Raw genomic sequence first — 19593 nt, forward strand, 5'->3', positions numbered from 1 at the left:
TGTGAAAACTGGGATTGCTTTAATCAGTGGGATTTGAATTAGAGATTTGAGTATATGTATCGTTAAATAATTTCTGGTTTTTAAGAGAGAGAGAATGTAATCAGATGTATTATTTCTAACTAAAATTTGGACAATAAGTATGTTCGTAATGAAATTGACTATACACCGTATTTGGTCTTGAGGAAGCCAACCAGATGATCAATGTGGAATAATGAAAGTAGATGAGTAATATCTGGGAATAATCAGGTTAATACCATGTTTTCTTTTTTCTGCTTAATTGATCTCCTTGTCTTATTTCACTCTCCCTATTTTTCTTCACTTTGTGGTCCAAGAGAAAGATTGCATATAATCCATATATCTAGTTGGGATTGTTTTCTTCTTATATTGTATTAATGTGCAATCATCTCTGTATTACTGTTTGCAAGTGACCCTTGTAAAATGAAAAATTATAAATAAATGATTAAAAAAAAAAAAAACAAGATTGCCCATCTGTCTGGGGGTAAATAACTCCCTAAAATTGTATGGAATGTGTGAAACTTGGCGTGTTCCAAATTGGCCAAATCAGACCAGAGATTCCAGTTGTCCAATTAATTTCTGTGGAACCAGATATTCAGTAGCTGTAGCATGGAAAATTTAACAGAATGGTGTGAAACTTGTCATATGGTTAAAAAAAAAAAAGAAAAGAAAATCCAATTCTGAAAATGGGCCAAATCAGACTTAGGGGTTCCAGATAAATAAGCTCTCCAAAATGACCCAGTGGAGTTCTCTAATGACAAGCAGGATAACTTATTCTTGCATCTGGGTGGTGATATCCGATGGCGCCCATGTAGGAATGCACCAGCTGTACTACAACTTTTTTTAATAGAGTTGCACCATGCACGTGTGCACCATTCCACTGTCGCACTTCTGCAGAGCAAGTCGGATGTGCTTTTACGCTCTTCTCAGCTCACTTCTTGAGATTTTTCTTGGTGATTCTGTTGGACAAGAATTTACCTTCTTTTGATGTTTGACTTTCAAACGTTGAAAGTCCTGTCACTGCCGTGTGGTGTCTGGATTCCTAGTAGAATACCTTAGGGTTTTCATCACTTTTCTTTTTCTTTTTTTTTCTTTTTTGCAACCCATTAGGCCCTCATCGGCCTTGGGCAACCAGCATGGTGTCTGGATTCCCAGTAGAAGACCTTAGGGTTTTCATCACTTTTCTTTTTTGCAGCCCATTAGGCCCTCATCGGCCTTGGGCAGCCAGCAGTGAATTTTTCCACAGCCAGCTTTTTGATAAACTCCTAGTGGCTTTAAGAAGGTACCAGGTGTAACAGGACTATATTCCATCATGGATACACATAATTGGTACCATCAGTGGGGCAAGATGGCACCCTAAGGAACGACATTCACACCTGAGCTCCGTCTACCTAAGCTTAAATGCTTAAGAAGTGAAGATGAAAGTCCGGTACCTGCTGCCATCACTGCTGGCTCCGGTCACTTCTTCTATTTGTTCAGACCACTACGACTCTTGCTGTGTGCCAAACATCTGCCGGTGATATTCCGCTTCAAGATGCCAGGGGAGAGTCAATCCCTTCAGCTTTCCTGGAGACCAGCATGTCACTGACCCCTGGAAAATGAGTCCTGCCAAAGAACCCTGCCAATGCTTTGCAAAATCACACCAAGATTATTTTGGTGCAGGATCATAACATCGTTTCCCTTAAATCTGGCTTGGATAGCATTGCTAGAGTGAGTATTAAACATGTGAACAATCTGGCAGATCTGGGGACAATATAGCAGGAATTTGGGAGGTGACAATATATATATTGTCATCTCCCAAATTCCTGCTATATTGTCCCCAGATCTGCCAGATTGTTCACATGTTTGTATATATATATATATCACCTGGTAAGACTAGCAGTTTTCATTTAGAAGAGATATAGAAAGTGGGAGTCATACTTGGTCAGAATTTGTCCATGCTATTGCCTCAGAGCTCATGGAAAATCTCAACATTGGAACAAAGTTTGGATAATCAAGAGATGAAGATAGCGGTCTTATGTGTGGAAAAAGTGGAAACTGAATTTGGTAAGGTGGAAAAGCTGTCTGAATCTAAGAGCCATTCAAATCTGGTTTCAAAGTGTGAAAATTTAGAAAATATAGTACAGCATAGGAATTTACACACAATTCAATTTTTCTCACATTCCAGGTATTTCTGCACTGGACATGTTTAAGAGAGATGTGACTGAGATTCTTTGTGTACTATCACAGTCTGTGTCTCCATTTTCAAAGGTTTTTTTTTATTTGCCACCATTTAAAAAGAAATCAGGGGAGGATGGAGTTGATAACCTCTCCCCAGTTTCAGAGGATAGATGAAATGTTATAGCTTTCTTGGAATTTTTGAAGGATGAAGTGGCTACCTGTAGTGTTGTTAGTAACAATGACATTGGGTTATGACCAAGATTGTTTGTTTATTAGATTCAGGTAGTGTCGGGATTCCATCTTAACCAGTCAACAGTTCTACCAACATTTTCTCTAGACCTCATGCCCATAAGGTGAAAGTGTGCAGCACACTTTGGACTGCAAGAGAGCCTTAGCCCTTACCTGGAGTGGTCTAAAGCCCATAGAAAGTCCATTCAGCTGTTTGTTCCTTTTGGCCCCAATCAGGGTGGGGCTGCCACTGGTAAATTGACTCTTTGAAATTAGCTAACAGACTACATTTCCTTTAGTTATGCCCTGCTGGGCTGTCTCTGCGTCAGTAGCCTACATGAAATCAGATCAGCCTCCATAGAGGAAATTTGCAGAGCGCAACGTGCTCTTTAATCCACACGTAGACATCTCACTACTGTTTAAAACAGGACCCAATATGCAGACAGTTGTTCAAAACCTATTTGGGGGTCTAGACTCCAACTCCATCACCTTAGGCCCATTTCTTTCAATATACTAGAGGCTGCCTTAAAAAAAAAAAAAAGAAGGAGGAAAATGTAATATTTAGTTGTAATTATTTCATAGTTCCTTTGGCCCTGCCTGTTGTGGACAATGATACTATTTCCTGTCTTTGTGTTGAAGGCAAAAATCTTCAATGGATCTTATTATCATATATATATGCAGTAGAGTACTTCTATAACTATTATATTATATGTATTTGGTGAAGTATTACTTAGCTTGAAATGATCGTCATCTGCTCTCTTGTGTCTGAACACTGTAGACCCTTTAGGACTCCTGGGTAGAGGTCTCTCTACGGGACCCATTTCACTATGGCTTCGTACAGAGACCTCACCTCTTATAATGACGATCTGTTATGCTTCATGCTATATGTAATTTGGCAATTCCTCTACCCCAGGGGTCTATAGTGTCTACAGCGTTCAGTCATGAGAGCAGCTGATGATCATTTCAAGCTATTTACAAGCTAAGTAATACTTCACCATATACAGTTGTTGAATGATAAAATTATTGTTAAATAAAAATGCTTATCTTTTGGTTTGTTCAACAACGGTGGAAAGGATGTTTTTAGACCAATGATTACTTGTTTGACCGACCACACACAGAGGAAACATTTTGTTCCAGGAATGTGGTTTAAGATCTAAATGAGGTATTTTCCTCCTATTTTTCATTTTTGTATTTAGATTAAGTAAATACAGAGAAGAAATAAAGATTTGCATTAAGAAACCATATAATAGTTTGTGTTAAAGGCAGCCTGGTAGCTAGGGATTCCCAGTTGTAAGAATATCTTATCCTTTCTTGTCCTAGGAGAAAACAGTTACTTACCTGTAGCTGTTGTTCTTTGTGGACAGCAGAATAAATATTCTTACATACTGCCCTCTTCCCCTTTGGAGTTGTATTCTATATGCTAGAGACTACACTGGCTTGGCCTCATGGAAGCAGCATGCATTCATGTTGCAATGTTCTAAAAAGTTAGTTTACAAGCTGGTGAGCATTCCCATTTGGGCTATCTCAGCTGACGTTGCCCAGTTGTTGGAATATTTATCTCGCTGGCCTCAAAGAACACTTGCTACAGGTAAATAACTTGTTTTATGTCTTGGGTTGCAGGAAAGCACCTAACTGAAATTGTAGTATTAGCTGGTATAATTTTCCCCCTCTTACTCTTCTAACTAGTGTTATGTAAATTGCAATGCAGGCCAAAGAATCCTGGGAGATGGACACCAAAGAGAAACTTCAGCAGGCAGCAGTTGTCAAAGAAAAGGAACGGCCTATTTCAAGGTTGCAAACTTGCATTTGAAACTTGGCGATGGAAACCACTTATTATCTGTCCAGAATCCTCTTCAATTGAAAATGAATGTATCTTTCATGTACAACTGTTTTTGCTAAAAAAAATTTCATCATCCTTTTCATTCTCCTCCTCCCAGGCAGGTAAATACATGCAGGCAGTGATACAATACAGCAAAATTGTATCCTGGTTAGATATGGAGTATGGCTTGTCGGAGACGGAAGCTAAAACATCTAAGTTTTTCCTGCTGGCTGCCTTCTTGAACCTGGCTATGTGCAATATCAAACTAAGGGAGTACATCAGAGCAGTGGAATGGTGTGAAAAGGTTAGACTGATGAAGTCATTTGTGATTCCAACTTATTGCCAACACACAAGCGCTGTTAATAGAGAGCTGTACGGGAATAGGGTTAGCGGGAATCCTACTGTTCCCATGGGGATCCCCTCCAGGTCCGTGGAGATTTCACAGGATAGGTGCAGGCCCAGCAGGTTCCCACAAAAGTGTAGTGCCAGGCCAGCCTACCTATCCTTTCTTGTGTTTCTAAGCTAGCTTAGCAATTGTAATAGCAATAAAAAAATTAATGGATATGATTTAATAGCATTGAAATCCCCATAAGCACTGAGAGGGGACATTATCAACTGGGCCCCAGTTAAATTGGGGGTATTTTAGTACAAGGCACGGGTGGGATGGAGGAGATTCCAGTGAGGACGGTGAAATTTCTGTCCTGTGCAACTCTCTACTGTTAACATACAAGCTCTCTTATCTTCCTACTACTACTTAACATTTCTAGAGCGCTACTAGGGTTACGCAGCGCTGTACAATTAACAAAGAGAGACAGTCCCTGCTCAAAGAGCTTACAATCTAATAGACAAGTGAACGGTTGGTCCGATCGGGGCAGTCAAATTGGGGCAGTCTGGATTCACTGAACGGTAAGGGTTAGGTGCCGAACGCAGCATTGAAGAGGTGGGCTTTAAGCAAAGACTTGAAGATGGGCAGGAGGGGGCTTGGCGTAAGGTTCAGGAAGGTTGTTCCAAGCATAGGGTGAGGCGAGGCAGAATGAGCGGAGCCTGGAGTTGGCGGTGGTGGAGAAGGGTACTGAGAGGAGGGATTTATCCTGTGAACGGAGGTTACGGGCGGGAACGTAAGGGGAGATGAGGGTAGAGAGGTAGTGAGGGGCAGCAGACTGAGTGCATTTGTAGGTAAGAAGGAGAAGCTTGAATTGAATGCGGTATCTGATCGGAAGCCAGTGAAGTGACCTGAGGAGAGGGGTGATATGAGTATATCGGTTCTGGCGGAATATGAGACGTGCAGCAGAGTTCTGAACAGACTGAAGGGGGGGATAGATGGCTAAGTGGGAGGCCGGTGAGGAGTAAGTTGCAGTAGTCCAGGCGAGAGGTAATGAGAGCGTGGACGAGAGTTCGGGTGGTGTGTTCAGAGAGGAAAGGGCGAATTTGCTGATGTTAAAGAGGAAGAAGCGACAGGTCTTGGCTATCTGCTGGATATGCGCAGAGAAGGAAAGAGAGGAGTCAAAGATGACTCCGAGGTTGCGGGCAGATGAGACGGGGAGGATGAGGGTTTATCAACTGAGATAGAAAGTGGAGGAAGAGGAGAAGTGGGTTTTGGTGGAAAGACGATAAGCTCGGTCTTGGACATGTTCAGTTTCAGGTGGCGGTTGGACATCCAGGCAGCAATGTCGGATGATGAAAAAAAATTTCATCATCCTTTTCATTCTCCTCCTCCCAGGGCAGTAATACATGCAGGCAGTGATACAATACAGCAAAATTGTATCCTGGTTAGATATGGATTATGCTTGTCGAGACGGAAGCTAAAACATCTAAGTTTTTCCTGCGGCTGCCTTCTTGAACCTGGCTATGTGCAATATCAAACTAAGGGAGTACATCAGAGCAGTGGAATGGTGTGAAAAGGTTAGACTGATGAAGTCATTTGTGATTCCAACTTATTGCCAACACACAAGCGCTGTTAATAGAGAGCTGTACGGGAATAGGGTTAGCGGGAATCCTACTGTTCCCATGGGGATCCCCTCCAGGTCCGTGGAGATTTCACAGGATAGGTGCAGGCCCAGCAGGGTTCCCACAAAAGTGTAGTGCCAGGCCAGCCTACCTATCCTTTTCTTGTGTTTCTAAGCTAGCTTAGCAATTGTAATAGCAATAAAAAAATTAATGGATATGATTTAATAGCATTGAAATCCCCATAAGCACTGAGAGGGGACATTATCAACATGGGCCCCAGTTAAATTGGGGTATTTTAGTACAAGGCACGGGTGGGGATGGAGGAGATTCCAGTGAGGACGGGTGAAATTTCTGTCCCTGTGCAACTCTCTACTGTTAACATACAAGCTCTCTTATCTTCCTCTTAGAACCTGTTCTGCAAACAGGTACTTTGATCCCCTGTAGACTTAATAGTATCACTTTAGCCATGCAATCTAAATATTTTATAAAATTAGGAGTTGCTATATTTAAAATACGTTGAGTTCTATGGAGTATGTTGTGTTTGGATTTTCTGGTTTTATTACATATATTCGTACTGTAGATGCTGAGCTGAGTTAGTTTGTTTTAATAAGACCATAGTACTGTGCCTCTGTGAATGTGAGAGTATTACTTTGAAATTGTTGGATTAAGCAGTACTGAGTATATTATACTGAAGATTTTTGCATGTTGCTGAACATTGGTTTGAGTCTTGCCAATGTTAAGATATTGCATGAAAGCCGTTAGATTGGATCTTGCTGAGTGTGGAGGATGTTACAATGAGGCTATTTTATGGGTCTTGAAGGGATGTTACATTGACACTTGTTGCTATGTGTAAGGATTGTACAATGAAGCTGTTGGTCAGATGTTTTTGAATGTAAGGATATTATATTGAAGCTATTGGGTTGATTCTTAGTGAGTGTAAGAAGGTGGTATCGGTTGGGTGTTGTGGCATGTAAGAATGTTTACATTGCTTCTGTTGGGTCAAAAACTGCTGAGTATGAGAATGCTACTGTGATGCTGTTCAGTTGAATATTGCTGAGTGTAAAGATGGCAATATTGAACCGCATAGCTTCAGTGTTCTGTAAACCTTTTGACTTAATTCTTGATGTGTATGATTGCTACGTCAAAGTAGTTGGACATTGAGTATATGGTTATTATACTGAAGAAATTAGTTTGGGTCTTTTAAACTACAGTACTTTACAGAATAGCCATTACACAGAGAGAGAGAGAATCAATGAATCTGTTGTGCTATTTAACCACAAGATTCTCAGATTGACCATACCTCAGTACGCGGGGGGGGGGGGGGGGGTTGCTGCAGCCACAAATATCATACATTCATGGCCATGGCAACACAAAGATACATAGTACATAACATAGTAGATGATGGCAGAAAAAGACCTGCACAGTCCATCCAGTCTGCCCAACAAGATAAACTCGTATGTGCTACTTTTGTGTATACCTGACCTTGATTTGTATCTGCCATTTTCAGGACATAGACCTTTTGAATGACAAAATGGAAACAGGCCTAAGAGAGAAATTCCAGGCATTAATCATTCTGAATGATGTCCAGGGCCCACTAGAATGCTGTTATATAGGTCCACCCTAGTAGTAACTTGTAGGCAATCACCTAATGGAACTACCTTGAAGGGAGGCTTACCACCCACTTACTGGGCAGAACCCAAGCAGGGCTGGTGCTAGGGTTTCTGGCGCCCTCTTGCTGCCCATTAGTCAGCGCCCCTACCCATCCAAGGGCGGGAACACTATGGCCCCACCCCTACTGTAGACACACCCCTTTTACCAGCCATAGCACATATAAACAGGCATCATTAAAAATATTACACCAGTATAGAAGAAAAATAACTTTTTTTTTTAATTCATTATAAATAATTTCTGTAAGCTGTTACAGCTCCAGTATACCCAAAATGACAAACCAAATTAGCATACAGACCAGGAATTAGGAGAACAGTTTTGCCAAACCTGAAACAATGTGTTATCAAAATCTAAGAACCTAACAAACCGATCCCTATTCAGATAGTGGACATCGTCTGGTCTTTTACAAGGTCTGGCCAATGCTTTCTTTAAAAATAAAAATTGCCCTTTTGAATTGTTTCCTCCCTTCCCCCCCCCCCCCTCCCCAAATCACTCATCTGTTTTCAGATACTCGCACTAACCAGTAAAGTTAGTAGTACCACAAGACTACCAGTAGGGGCCAGGGGTTTCAGTAGGAGATCTGGGTATGTCAGAAAGGTTGGGGGGTGGCTTTTTTCAAAGTACCAGCCTCATCAGCCTGCAGGCTAGTGGCTTGGTGCTCCCAGGAAGTAAAGATAACAATACGTCTTGAGGAAGTGTTATCTTTCCATGAATAACACAATATGTAGTACTAGTAGCAAAGGCCCGTTTCGGAGAAAAATGAAACGGGCGCTAGCGAGGTTTTCCTGGGTGTGTGCGCCGTCCACCCCTCCCCCCCCCCCGAGGTCACAGCAGCCAGTGATGCACCGTGGCCCCCCCCCCCCCAAGGTGGCAGCAGCCAGTGCACCACCGTCCACCCTCCCACAAACAGGTCGCCGGCGCTTCCACCCCCCCCTCCCCCGTGTCCTGCATCAGCTGAGCGCTGCTTCCCCCCCCCCCCCCCCCCCCCAGTCAAATAGAGAAACACAATTTAAAAAGTTAACCTGCGAAAATGGTTTCAGGAAGGAATCGGAGCCCCGCAGCCAGCCATGGGTTGAGCTCTGCATCTGCTCCTCCTCTCAGCGTTGACGTCAGTGCCCCTGGCCTGGTGGAGGTGTACCCCGTAGCGACGTGCCTCTCATGTGTGTGGGCGTCTGGCTCGCTGATTTCTTCGTTCCGTCCCTCCCTCCCTCGGACGTTGTGGCTGGCTGCCTGCTTGCTTGCCTGCCTGTTTGGTTGAGTGTATGTGCTCCGCCCTCGACGTCACCACGTTTCACGCGAGGGCGGGGCACAGACATGGTGAGTTGGATGGCTTCATCACCATGAACTTACGAACTGGTGTGTGATTGCCTGCAGTGACGTCAGTGACCTCAGAACGTTGAGGGAGCATTTTATTATAGTAGATGTGAGGCTTAACACAAACTCTGTTACTCATTTTGCATAATGTACTGTTTTGCCTGCTGTTTGAAAATTGCCCTCTTAATGCACATTTTCCCCCCCTTAGGCACTTAAGCTGGACCAAAATAATGAGAAAGGCCTGTACAGAAGGGGTGAGGCCAGATTACTCATGAACGATTTTGAGTTGGCAAAATGTGATTTTCTAAAAGTGCTGGAAGTAAATCCACAAAACAAAGCAGCAAAAGTGCAGATTACGGTGTGCCAGAAGAAGGCAAAAGAACACAATGAGCGTGACAAGAAAATTTATGCCAATATGTTCCAGAAGTTTGCTGAAAGAGATGCAAAGGTATGTTTGGTGCCAGTGCTTAGAGCATGAAGTTTTTATTTACTTATTTTGTATTTAACTCATGCCTTTCTGGTAGTAGTTCAAAGCAAGTTATAGTTATATACTGTGTTTCCCTGATCCTTGAGGTCTTAAAATCTTAAGTTTGTACCTGAGGCAAGGAGGGTTAATTGACTTGCCCAAGGCCACAAGAAGATTCAGTGGGTTTTGAATCCTGGCTTGTCATCCTGGCCTTTGAGTCTCCATAATAATGGAAAGAAAAGAATAGTAGGAGGAAGACAGCAGTGACCTTCTCCAAAGTCAACAGGTTAATGTGTATACAGGCAATATGTGGGACGTATGCACATATGTATTCAAACTTGAAGATAGTGTAAGACCATGTATATTCTGTCAATACCAATTGATAAAGAAATCTGCAGACAGAACTTGCATCCATTTCTGAAGGTTGACTAGATGGTCCTTTATACACAAACCCCTTCCACTGGCAGACTTCAAACTCCTTTACCGTTAGAGGCAGGTCTCCTAGCCTATGACTTTATAGTATAGGATATAGTCAGTAGGCATACTGAATGGTAACACTTAAATACATCCTGGAACTAAGTGGAGGAGTAGCCTAGTGTTGGAGCATCAAGCTGACAACCAGGAAGCATGGTTCAAATCCCACTGCCGCTCTTTGTGATCTTAGGTAAGTCACTTAATCCTCCATTGCCTCATCTGCAAACTTGAGCCCTCAATAGGCAGAGAAATACTCCGTGTATTGAGCTACTGTTGAAAAAGGTGTGAGCTAAATCCAAATAAATATCTGTAATACCCTTTTCCTGGATTCATCATATACTATAAACTCTGCTTATGGCTTTTGCAATGCTCCTGCAAGGAATTTGGTACAGTACTTATGCAACGCTCTTGGGTTCCATCAACCAGAGAGAGCCTCATGTATGGGCAATATGAAAAAAAAAAAAGCACACCATATAAAGGAACTGATTTCCTTTATTGAAGCTGCTCATGGAATGCTCCTAACAGTTTAAGAGCCATAAAATAATCTATTTTCTATTTTCCTATCACAGTCTTTAGATCTGTTTATTTGTGCTCTTGCTAAAGAAGCAGATATGAACTTTTAAACTTTCTAAGTTTCCCTTCATAATACTAGGTGGTTTGTCTGCTTTTCTCCAGGATGTAGATGACTCTAGTGACAAAGAAGAGAAGACCACAGAGGCAGCTCTGTGTGAGAAAGGGGATGATGAACCAGTGGGAGAAGTCAAAGAACCAGAGGGTGATGTATGAAAGAGAGAGAAATGCACTGAATCTGGTCGCTTGCCTGCAGCTTTATTCTGAGCACAGGACTACAGTATGTTTATTGTAAAGCTTGTTCCAGTTTGTGTGATCATTGGGGGCAAAAACATTTCCAGAAGCTTCACAAGGAGAAAAGACAAATAGATGACCCATCAGCTACTCTTGCTGTGATCATGATGTGATTTGAGGTATATAGAAAGAGACCATCTGGGACCAGAACCCCCGCTCCTGGCCTTGGGACGCTTTTCTGTCTTCAGCAGCTCAGCTCAGATTCCATATAGTTTTAGGAGGGAGGAGCTTAGTTAAATGCTGGAACTGCCCATTTAATCAGCATCTCAGGTGAAGGTACCAATGCCATGTGATCCTGTAAAGGTTGTATTGTGTGGATGCAACCTGCCCTCTGCATGCCACAGTGAGCTGCACAGGAAAGAAGAAATAGCCTGCTTGCTGCCTTTAGTTATAAGCACTTATAACAGGTGAAAGTTGACTTTTTACCCTCTTGCTTCCCATGCTAAAGATCCCATTAATCCTGATGTTGACGTGTGTTGTATTTCCTATGTCTCATATAGATCCTTGGGGATCTGGGATTCATCATATCAAACAGAAAAGTTTTATTTCAGTTCAGAACCTGTCAATGCTTGAATGATATCAATGGCCCTTTTCACAAGTTTTCCTCAGCTGCCTTATTGCTCCTGTCTAAGTGTTCCTTACTGGTGCTGTTAGTATGGATGTGTAAAAAATGTCATCAAATGTGTGCAGTGCAATACTGTTTCTTAAGATTATATTTCAAGATTTGGTTGTAAGTCACTGGGAAGTCTTTAACATGGAACTACAGCCTTCCATCATATCCCCTTTGAAAGGCAATACTCCTCGTGGTTCCAAGCGACCACAATGACCATTTATTTTCTGGAGAAGAACATTATTAACCTCTGTCTGTATGAAATGGTGACAGTGACACCTTTTCTCTCTATTGGACCAATCTGTGCCACAGCTTCCATGTTCCTCCCAGTCTCTTGCCACCTTTGCTGCTGGCATTTCTGAAAGGGCTGATAGCAGCTAGAATGAAGTGCATAAACTGTTATGAAGCAAAAGCCTGCACTTACATCAGCAGCAGGAGAATACAGCAAAAGATTGAAATGAAAGAATCGGACCTATATACACTTTTGTAGAAATGCCCACAAATACATGTACTAATAGGATATACATTCAGATAACCATAGGCTCAAAGATGCAACAAAGAATGAGCAAGGATATGCATTAAGGTGCAGTTGCTAAGGCAGTGATATGCAGGAGTCTGGGGACTGGAGTTTTTTTTTCCTCCTAAACTGAATTTCTTAAGGTATTTGCAAGTCAAGAAAAAAATGGGAGAATTATAAAGGAAGAAGAGCTGGACAACAATGGAAGGTTGTAAACAAACAGAAGAATTATGTTCCTGTGAGAGAGAGAGAGATGAGGGGATTAAATGTTCTGGAATATGGTCATATGCTACACCCATCCTATCTGCAGGAAAAATACAACTAGTAGAGAAAGATTGTACCTTTCTGAAGGGAGGATGAAGAAGGGATTAGCTCGCTGATTTGTCTTCTGGTTGATCTGCCGCAAACAAAGCAGAACACGATTAGAAAGGTATCCATCGACAAGCAAGACATAATCCTTTACTAAACTGCAGTGACCTGAATTCTAATAACAATATATTAACTGCATCTTCTGTATTATGGGGAAGACTTAGGGGAGGAGCTTTCACTTATATCTCCGCTCCTGTTACGAGTCTGTCTGTCTAGCAAAATAGCGTCAGGAAATGTTGCCTTTGGTGAAACTGTATGCACTGAGCATCAGATTGCTGTTTTCTTTCCAAATAAGACCAGTGCTTTTTCAAATTACGCCCTGCAGATTCACCACCTCCTGTTTGAAACAGATTTTTCAGAATGTTGGAGAGATCCAAGCACAGTACATCCCACAGATCCCTCAAAATGCTGCGAGTAGTGCCAGAAATCCTGTATGCCCTTCAGAATACTGTGGCAAGTCCTGTGCATCCTATAAGTCCTTAAGAAGGATGCAGATAGTACTGAAATCCCATCAGTCCTTCGAAGTACTGCAGACAGTGCCACAAATCCCACTACTGAAAGGGGGTAATTCTATAAGTATGATGCTAATATTTACACACAGATTATGTGCATACATAATTAGAATACTAGCATATATGCATGTAGAAGTGCACATATGTGCATAAATGCCAAAATCTGCTTAAGCGCTGTTGTGTAGATATGCGCATGTCTTATATAGTGTGCATTTTATAGGATACTGTGTGCCTGTCTATGGCGTTTATGTGCGAGCATTTACACCAGCTCTGTGTAAGTGCTTGCACCTAAATTATATACCCTTTTATACCCAGTTACACTAAAGGAAAGTAGGCACCTAAATATTATAGAATTGCCCTCATAGTGCTGTGAATCCCAGAAATATTTCAGATTGATTCCTCTAGAATACTGTCAGTATTCCAGTGCTACATATTCCACAAGTCTTTTTTGGAATGCTGTGCAGACATCTTGATGCACAAAGTTCTACAACTGTGTTCGAGAGAGTTCCCAAGTCTATTGGAATTACTTGGCTACCATAGTGTTGCCTGTCCCATAAATGTTGGAAATGCTCTAGATAAGTCCTTTTGTGCTTATTAATAACAAACATTTTAGTTAGTACTGTTGAGAACAGGATGAAATCACCACACTGATGGGTGACATCATCCAATGGTGCCGTGGGCAGGAACCGCTCTCCAGCAACTGCGAGAAGCCTTTGAGAGCAGCGCCATGTATTTTCATGTGCCTTCCTGCTCTCATTGTTGCTCAGGACCAAACCAATGCATGTGAGGCCATGTTTTTTGTAGATCTCTCCTCAACTCGCATCTCTTGTTAGACTTCGATGTTGGCTCCTGTGGAGCTTCAGCCCATTCTAGAGGCCTATGCCCTGCTTTTTGCACCAACATCAATGCTGGTGCCTTGCAGGGCGTCAGCCAGTACACATAAAGGCAGTGTCAATGTCTAGTCCCTAGGGGAAAGAAGCTTCCTTGGGGCACTGTAGTTCACCTGTCCCTCGGCACACCTATCCAGGGCCTGACCAGTCTCTCAGTAAACTGAGGCAGGTACAGACTCAAACATCCAGAGATGGTTATTTCTGTAAGTCTGATGCAGACCACTCTTGGGAGACTGAAGAAGCAAGTTTCAAGTTTCTCTTTTATTTGATAACTGCCAAGGGGGGAAAAAACTCCATCATAGTAGTTCACAATAACAAAAAAGCATCCAAGGCCTCTGCTGTGAATATTGGATTGCGCAGACTTGCCTGGCTGCATGCCTCTAACCTGGAACCCGTGGTTCAGAAAAAGCTGGCGGACATTCCGTGTTGGGGTGATATTTTTGGTGGAGGATGTATCGTAATTAAAAAGAATTCTGAGACTTATCATTTTCCCGGCCCACTCCTGGCTTGGCCTCCTCATCTAGGACATACTCTGACAGAGGGCAACGGAGCCCTACTACTCTCAAAGGCATAGGTTTCCTCCTGTCTCTTGAGTGCCCCAATATTCCCAGAGCTCCCACTGCTACACAGAGCAACAGAGGGCTAAGAACTCCCAGCCGACTCCCCAGTCAAAACAATAACCTTTTGATTTGCTCCCGGGAAGCATAGCCTCAATAAACATAGCCGTTCCAGACAATCTACCAGTAAAAAGGAAGCTGAATTTTTTCCAAGTGAGGTGGCCCCTTGTAACTTCAGATCTATGGGTTCTTAAACTAGTCCATATAGGCTACACCCTACAGTTGGAAATAATCTCATCAAATTGCCCGCCCAGAGGAGCATCAAAGTTAAGCTCTCAACACCAGGAATTGCTTACAAAGAAACTCTCCTCCCTTTTGCAAGGCTAAACAGTCAAACCCATTCCTCCAAGGGAAAAGGGGATAGGATTTTATTCCAAGTACTTCCTGGTCACAAAGAAAATGGGGCATTCTGTCCCATCCTAGACCTAAGGATCCTGAACCAAGTATGTGTTGCAATAAAAGTTTCAGGATGGTTTGCCTTAGCACCCTACTCCTCATTATTCATGAACAAGATTGACTATGCTCTCTGGATTTGAAGGATGTCTATACCCTATGTTCTAACTAATTTTTGCTGGCCCATGTGCACATTTTCATGCACAAGTTGTCAGCCTTCTCGATGTGTATAGTTTATGTTCACAATAAAGAAAGCCAGCAAAACTTTGTGCGTGCAGTTGCTAGGCATATCGCTCCCTTTCTGACTCATGTGTTAGCGAGCAAAGGAGTAGCCTAATGGTTTGTGCAGTGGGCTGAGAACCTTGGGAATCTGGGTTTGATTCACACTGCAGATCCTTGTGACCCTGGGCAAATCACCTAACCCTCCATTGCCCCAAATACAAGCGTGTAGATTGTGATCCCACTAGGGTCAGAGAAAGTACCTGAATATATGTAAACGACTTTGGTTGTACCCACAGAAAGGCAGTATATCAAATCCATGGCCTTTACCGCCCCCCCCCCCCCCCCGCATTACTGCTTAACAGTAATTGCAGTGTTGCTTTGCACACTGGGAGTTCATCCAAGGTAGGGAAATACATGAACTCCCAGTGTGCAAAGCAACACTGCAATTACTGTTAAGCATTTAGTGAAGACCTTGGGAGCTAATGCAAAGTCAAAAATTGGGGTAGTTGATGATGAACCCTAGTAGCTCCATCACCCGAATAGTTCTGCACATCAAAGGAAGAGGTGGAGGAATCAATATACAGAACTATTCGGCTGATGGAGCTACTAGGGTTCATCATCAACTACCCCAATTCCTATCTCGAACCAGCTCAGCAATTGAAATTCATAAGAGCCCTGCTAGACGAGGCTTGGGCCAAGGCTTTCCTCCCAGTTTCTGTAAGGGTCCACCTCGATGCAATTGGAGCTTATCACTGTGTAGAGGGTAAGTCCATCTCTGCTCAGCCTTTAGTTGTTTGCTTTATGAGGGGCTTACTGTTACAGGATCAGGTTTGGGAACCACTGCACATGAGAGCCATGGCTGTATCGCTAGTCCACCTGAAATCACTCTCCAAGGAAGAGATTTGTAGGGCAGCAATGTGGTCCTCGCTACTCTCTAGAACAAGACTCCCAACACAACGTTTGGTCAGACAATTCTTCAGCATTTATTTGGGGTTTAGAATCCAGTTCCATTCCCTAGGCCCTTCTGTTCTGTTCTAGGCTGTCCTCCCCCCCCCCCCCCCCTTAAAAAAACAAATTTTTTTTTTGTTTCCTGTTCATTGATAAGCCTTGTTTGTTTCAAATGGCCTGCTAGCTAGAGATTCCCATCAGTGTGTTGATTTCATCCTGCTTGACCTTGGAGAAAGTGAAATTACTTTTAGCAGGTGTTCCTCAAGGACAGCAGGATGAATATCTACAGCCCACCTCCCCTTTGAGTTGTATTCTATCAACTATAATATTAGACCAGCTTGGTCCGATGCAGTGGCAGCAGGCGAGGAGACACATGCGTGTGAGGTGCGCTGCCCTCAAAGGCTTCTTGAAGTTGCTGTAGAGTGTGGCTGCTCAGTGCTATGTGTGGATATTCATCCTGCTATCTTCAGAACACCTGCTACAGGTGAGTAACTTCACTTTACATGAATCTCTCATAAAGTCACAAGAATCCCAGTGCTCCCATTCCACCAGATTCCAGCAAGTATTACATGCTGTGAATTAAGAAATCTTCAGGTTATATATTGCTCCTAGTTCATTGGAAGACAGTAGAGATTGCAGAAAGTTGCAAATGCCCTAGTGCTCTATATCCGTTCAGAAAGGTGCAGCTATCACTGTGGTATGTTGTGAAATCTCTGCATGTACCCTTAGGCTATGAATCTCCAAAAAAACTGTAAGTGTGTCTAAACCCTACAGATTCTTCAGAATGCTGCAGAATTAATGATATGTACGAGTCCCACAGCCTTAACTGAACATTTTTTTCTGATTATGTCAATCTAACGTAATACAAAGAGTGCAGCGGCTGAATCTCCTAGGAGTTAGCTGGAGCCTGTCAAAACTTTGCTTACCAACAGTATTGTGACAGCGCAGCAGGATCATGGGAGTCAATATCAGTGTCAAATCCTTTGGTTTATTCTTATTACATGTTTCTTCCTTGCTGGTCATCTGTTTACGCTTTCTCACATGGTTATCTGTTTACACTCCCATGTGGTCATGTTTACAGGCTTCCTTATCTCTCCTAGAAGAAACTACCTCCTGCGTTTTCACACTAACACAAGGTTAACATTTCTCTTCAACTGCTTTGTCAAGTAAAGCCCATACAATTTGTAAGTGCCCCATTCTAAATAAACCTTGCAGATGTGTGTTTGGCCATAAGCTGAACGGCACCTTCAAGATCAATATGAAGATTTATTTTTTTTCTATTCAAGGAAGTTAGTGTTACTGGCATTCCATTCCATTTCTTGCAACAGCACTAAGCCGCCTATGATTTAGCAGGTAAAAAAAATAAAAATAAAAAAATGTTCCTAAATACCGCAAGGCATAAGTGTCACCTTTTTGAAATGGGTGGTGCTGAACCTAATGGAAAATAACTCTCCCTGGACACAGTCAGTTTGCTCAATTTTGGGGGTGCTCAAGCACCCACTGAGCTGGCTCCCCTGCCGTAAGGTAAATATCACTGTTTTAGGGAGCTAGCATCTACAGGCCCCTGACACGTTCATTGTCATGGTGTCTCCTCCCTCTAGGCAGATGCTGGTTTCATTAGTCATCTAGCTTTCATTTCTTTTGGTTATCCCCAGGCCATTGCAGGTTTCTTTGTCATGAGTGTGGGACCTATACATCCTTAATGGTTCCCTTAAAATATGTTCATCCAGGTCTGATTCCTTTTTTTATTTGTCCCAACAGCCTAGTTGGTTTGTTTGTTTTTTTTTTAATGGTGGTGACATTTCCTCCCATTCCCCAATCCTGTTACAGTTGTTTTCAAAGCACTTATTTGCCTGAAGGGAACATTTCTCTGCAGGCTTTCAAAACTTGAAGAAATTTACAGGAAAAACAAAAAGAATAAAGATGGCATTTTTTTTTCATTGTCTTGTTTCTTTGTTTAGTTTGCAATCACTTATTTTCTTTTTTTTTGAATTTCCAAATAATCTTGAAAGACATTTCAGTTCCTCATACATGATTCCCTGACTGCATTCTTTGCTGGTTGTAGTACTTTATTGAACCAACAAGATACAGAAATGCTGTCAGGACTATGTTGTTCCTTTCTCCAGGTGTGTATTTTGGATAATTCTTATGGCAGTCCACTAGAAAGTATTACATCCTATAAAGAATCCATTTCTATCTGGGACTAATATGACTACCAGAATTCTGTTGAACAAAATTCCATTGCAAAATCCACCAAGAGGCTGCTCGTTTTTCCATGTTGTGAAACATCATCCAAATATTGCTGCTATAGTCATCGTAGTTATATACTGCCTGTCAAATGAAAAACAAAATCTAAGTTTTCCCAGCATATGGAGGACCTCGTGGCAAGAGTGGAATGAAAGACTGGACAGCACCTGAAGAATGGTGCATCCCAGTATCAATCTGTGTTTTGGAAAGGGCCAGTGTTTGAGGGTTCTCTGTGCCTCTTATGATAGTTTAGCTAGAATATTGTTTCCAAGGTGTTGAGAAGCAGATGTTCACCAACAAGAAGGGAGATTTTGGGGTGGTATTACATGATGAGCTCAGCTTAGTAAAATGATGTGGTGGTAAGGCAGTGACCAAAGCCAGAGCGATGATGGAGTACATAGGGAAAGGCACACTGGGAGAAAAAAAAATCAAATGGTGCTACTGTTTTCTTGTATGGAAAAAAAAAAAAGGAATAATTATGCCAGCCTTTGTCAGCATCATTTGCAGTAGCTGCATCGGTGGGCTAGAGGGACTGGGGGAACACTTCTGCTCCATGAAGAGACATTAATAGGTTAAAAGGGTTATTTATTTTGATGCAGGGATTCCACATTATTTTCTTTCTTTTTTTTCATGTAAGTGAAAAGAAATGAGATAAATGAAATAAAATGTTTGTTCACCCCTAATAACAAAGGCTGAAGTGGCCTAGCAGTGGAAGCCATATTTTAAAACTGGGCATGCTTGAGTGATATGGAAGGTAGTGCTAGAAAAAGTTAAATGTTCAGACAAGATATGCTGTCTTGCACATGGTTGTGTATACTTATTTTCTTAAATTGTAAGGATCTTAACTGGGAAAACTAGATGAGCCACGAGTCGCCGACATTTACTACATTACGTGACCAGTGGAAATGAACTGGGTAATTAGGATACTTTCTGTAACACTTATCCCTATAAGAAAAACACCTTCTTAACAGCTCTAACTTTTTTTGGTTTCTTGAATAGATTGTTTTAACCATATGGAGAGTAATTTTATAACATTCTGGCAATGTGCAGTGGGCACCTATGTTAAGCCCATGTGCCCTTAAAAATATTAAGAGCAAAGGTACATAACTTTGCTTAATTGAAGCCAGATATTTATACCTACTTGGAAGCAGGTGTAATGGTTCATGTGTAAAGTACACACTTATTTTCCTTGTCGGGCAGATGAATCAGGAAACGAATGGGTTGAGTCCATCTACCAGCAGATGGAGATAGAGAACACAAACTGAATTGTTCTATATAAAACAGCCTGCAGTCTGGTCAGCCTGTATTCTCTA

At 42.2% G+C, this 19593-nt stretch overlaps 1 protein-coding gene across 1 annotated transcript in view; it reads left to right on the forward strand.

Moving 5' to 3' along the window:
- Positions 1–15130, forward strand: part of FKBP5 (FKBP prolyl isomerase 5) — a 95274-nt gene extending 80144 nt beyond the window's left edge. Inside the window, 5 exon segments of the mRNA XM_030221271.1 lie at positions 4112–4172; positions 4175–4194; positions 4341–4526; positions 9360–9599; positions 10767–15130. Of these exon segments, the coding sequence (XP_030077131.1) occupies positions 4112–4172; positions 4175–4194; positions 4341–4526; positions 9360–9599; positions 10767–10877 (618 nt within the window). The 3' untranslated portion in view covers positions 10878–15130.
- The last annotated feature ends 4463 nt before the right edge of the window (positions 15131–19593 follow it).

The sequence above is a fragment of the Microcaecilia unicolor genome, chromosome 12 (genome assembly GCF_901765095.1).
Source record: "Microcaecilia unicolor chromosome 12, aMicUni1.1, whole genome shotgun sequence".
In the NCBI taxonomy this organism is placed as follows: domain Eukaryota; kingdom Metazoa; phylum Chordata; class Amphibia; order Gymnophiona; family Siphonopidae; genus Microcaecilia; species Microcaecilia unicolor.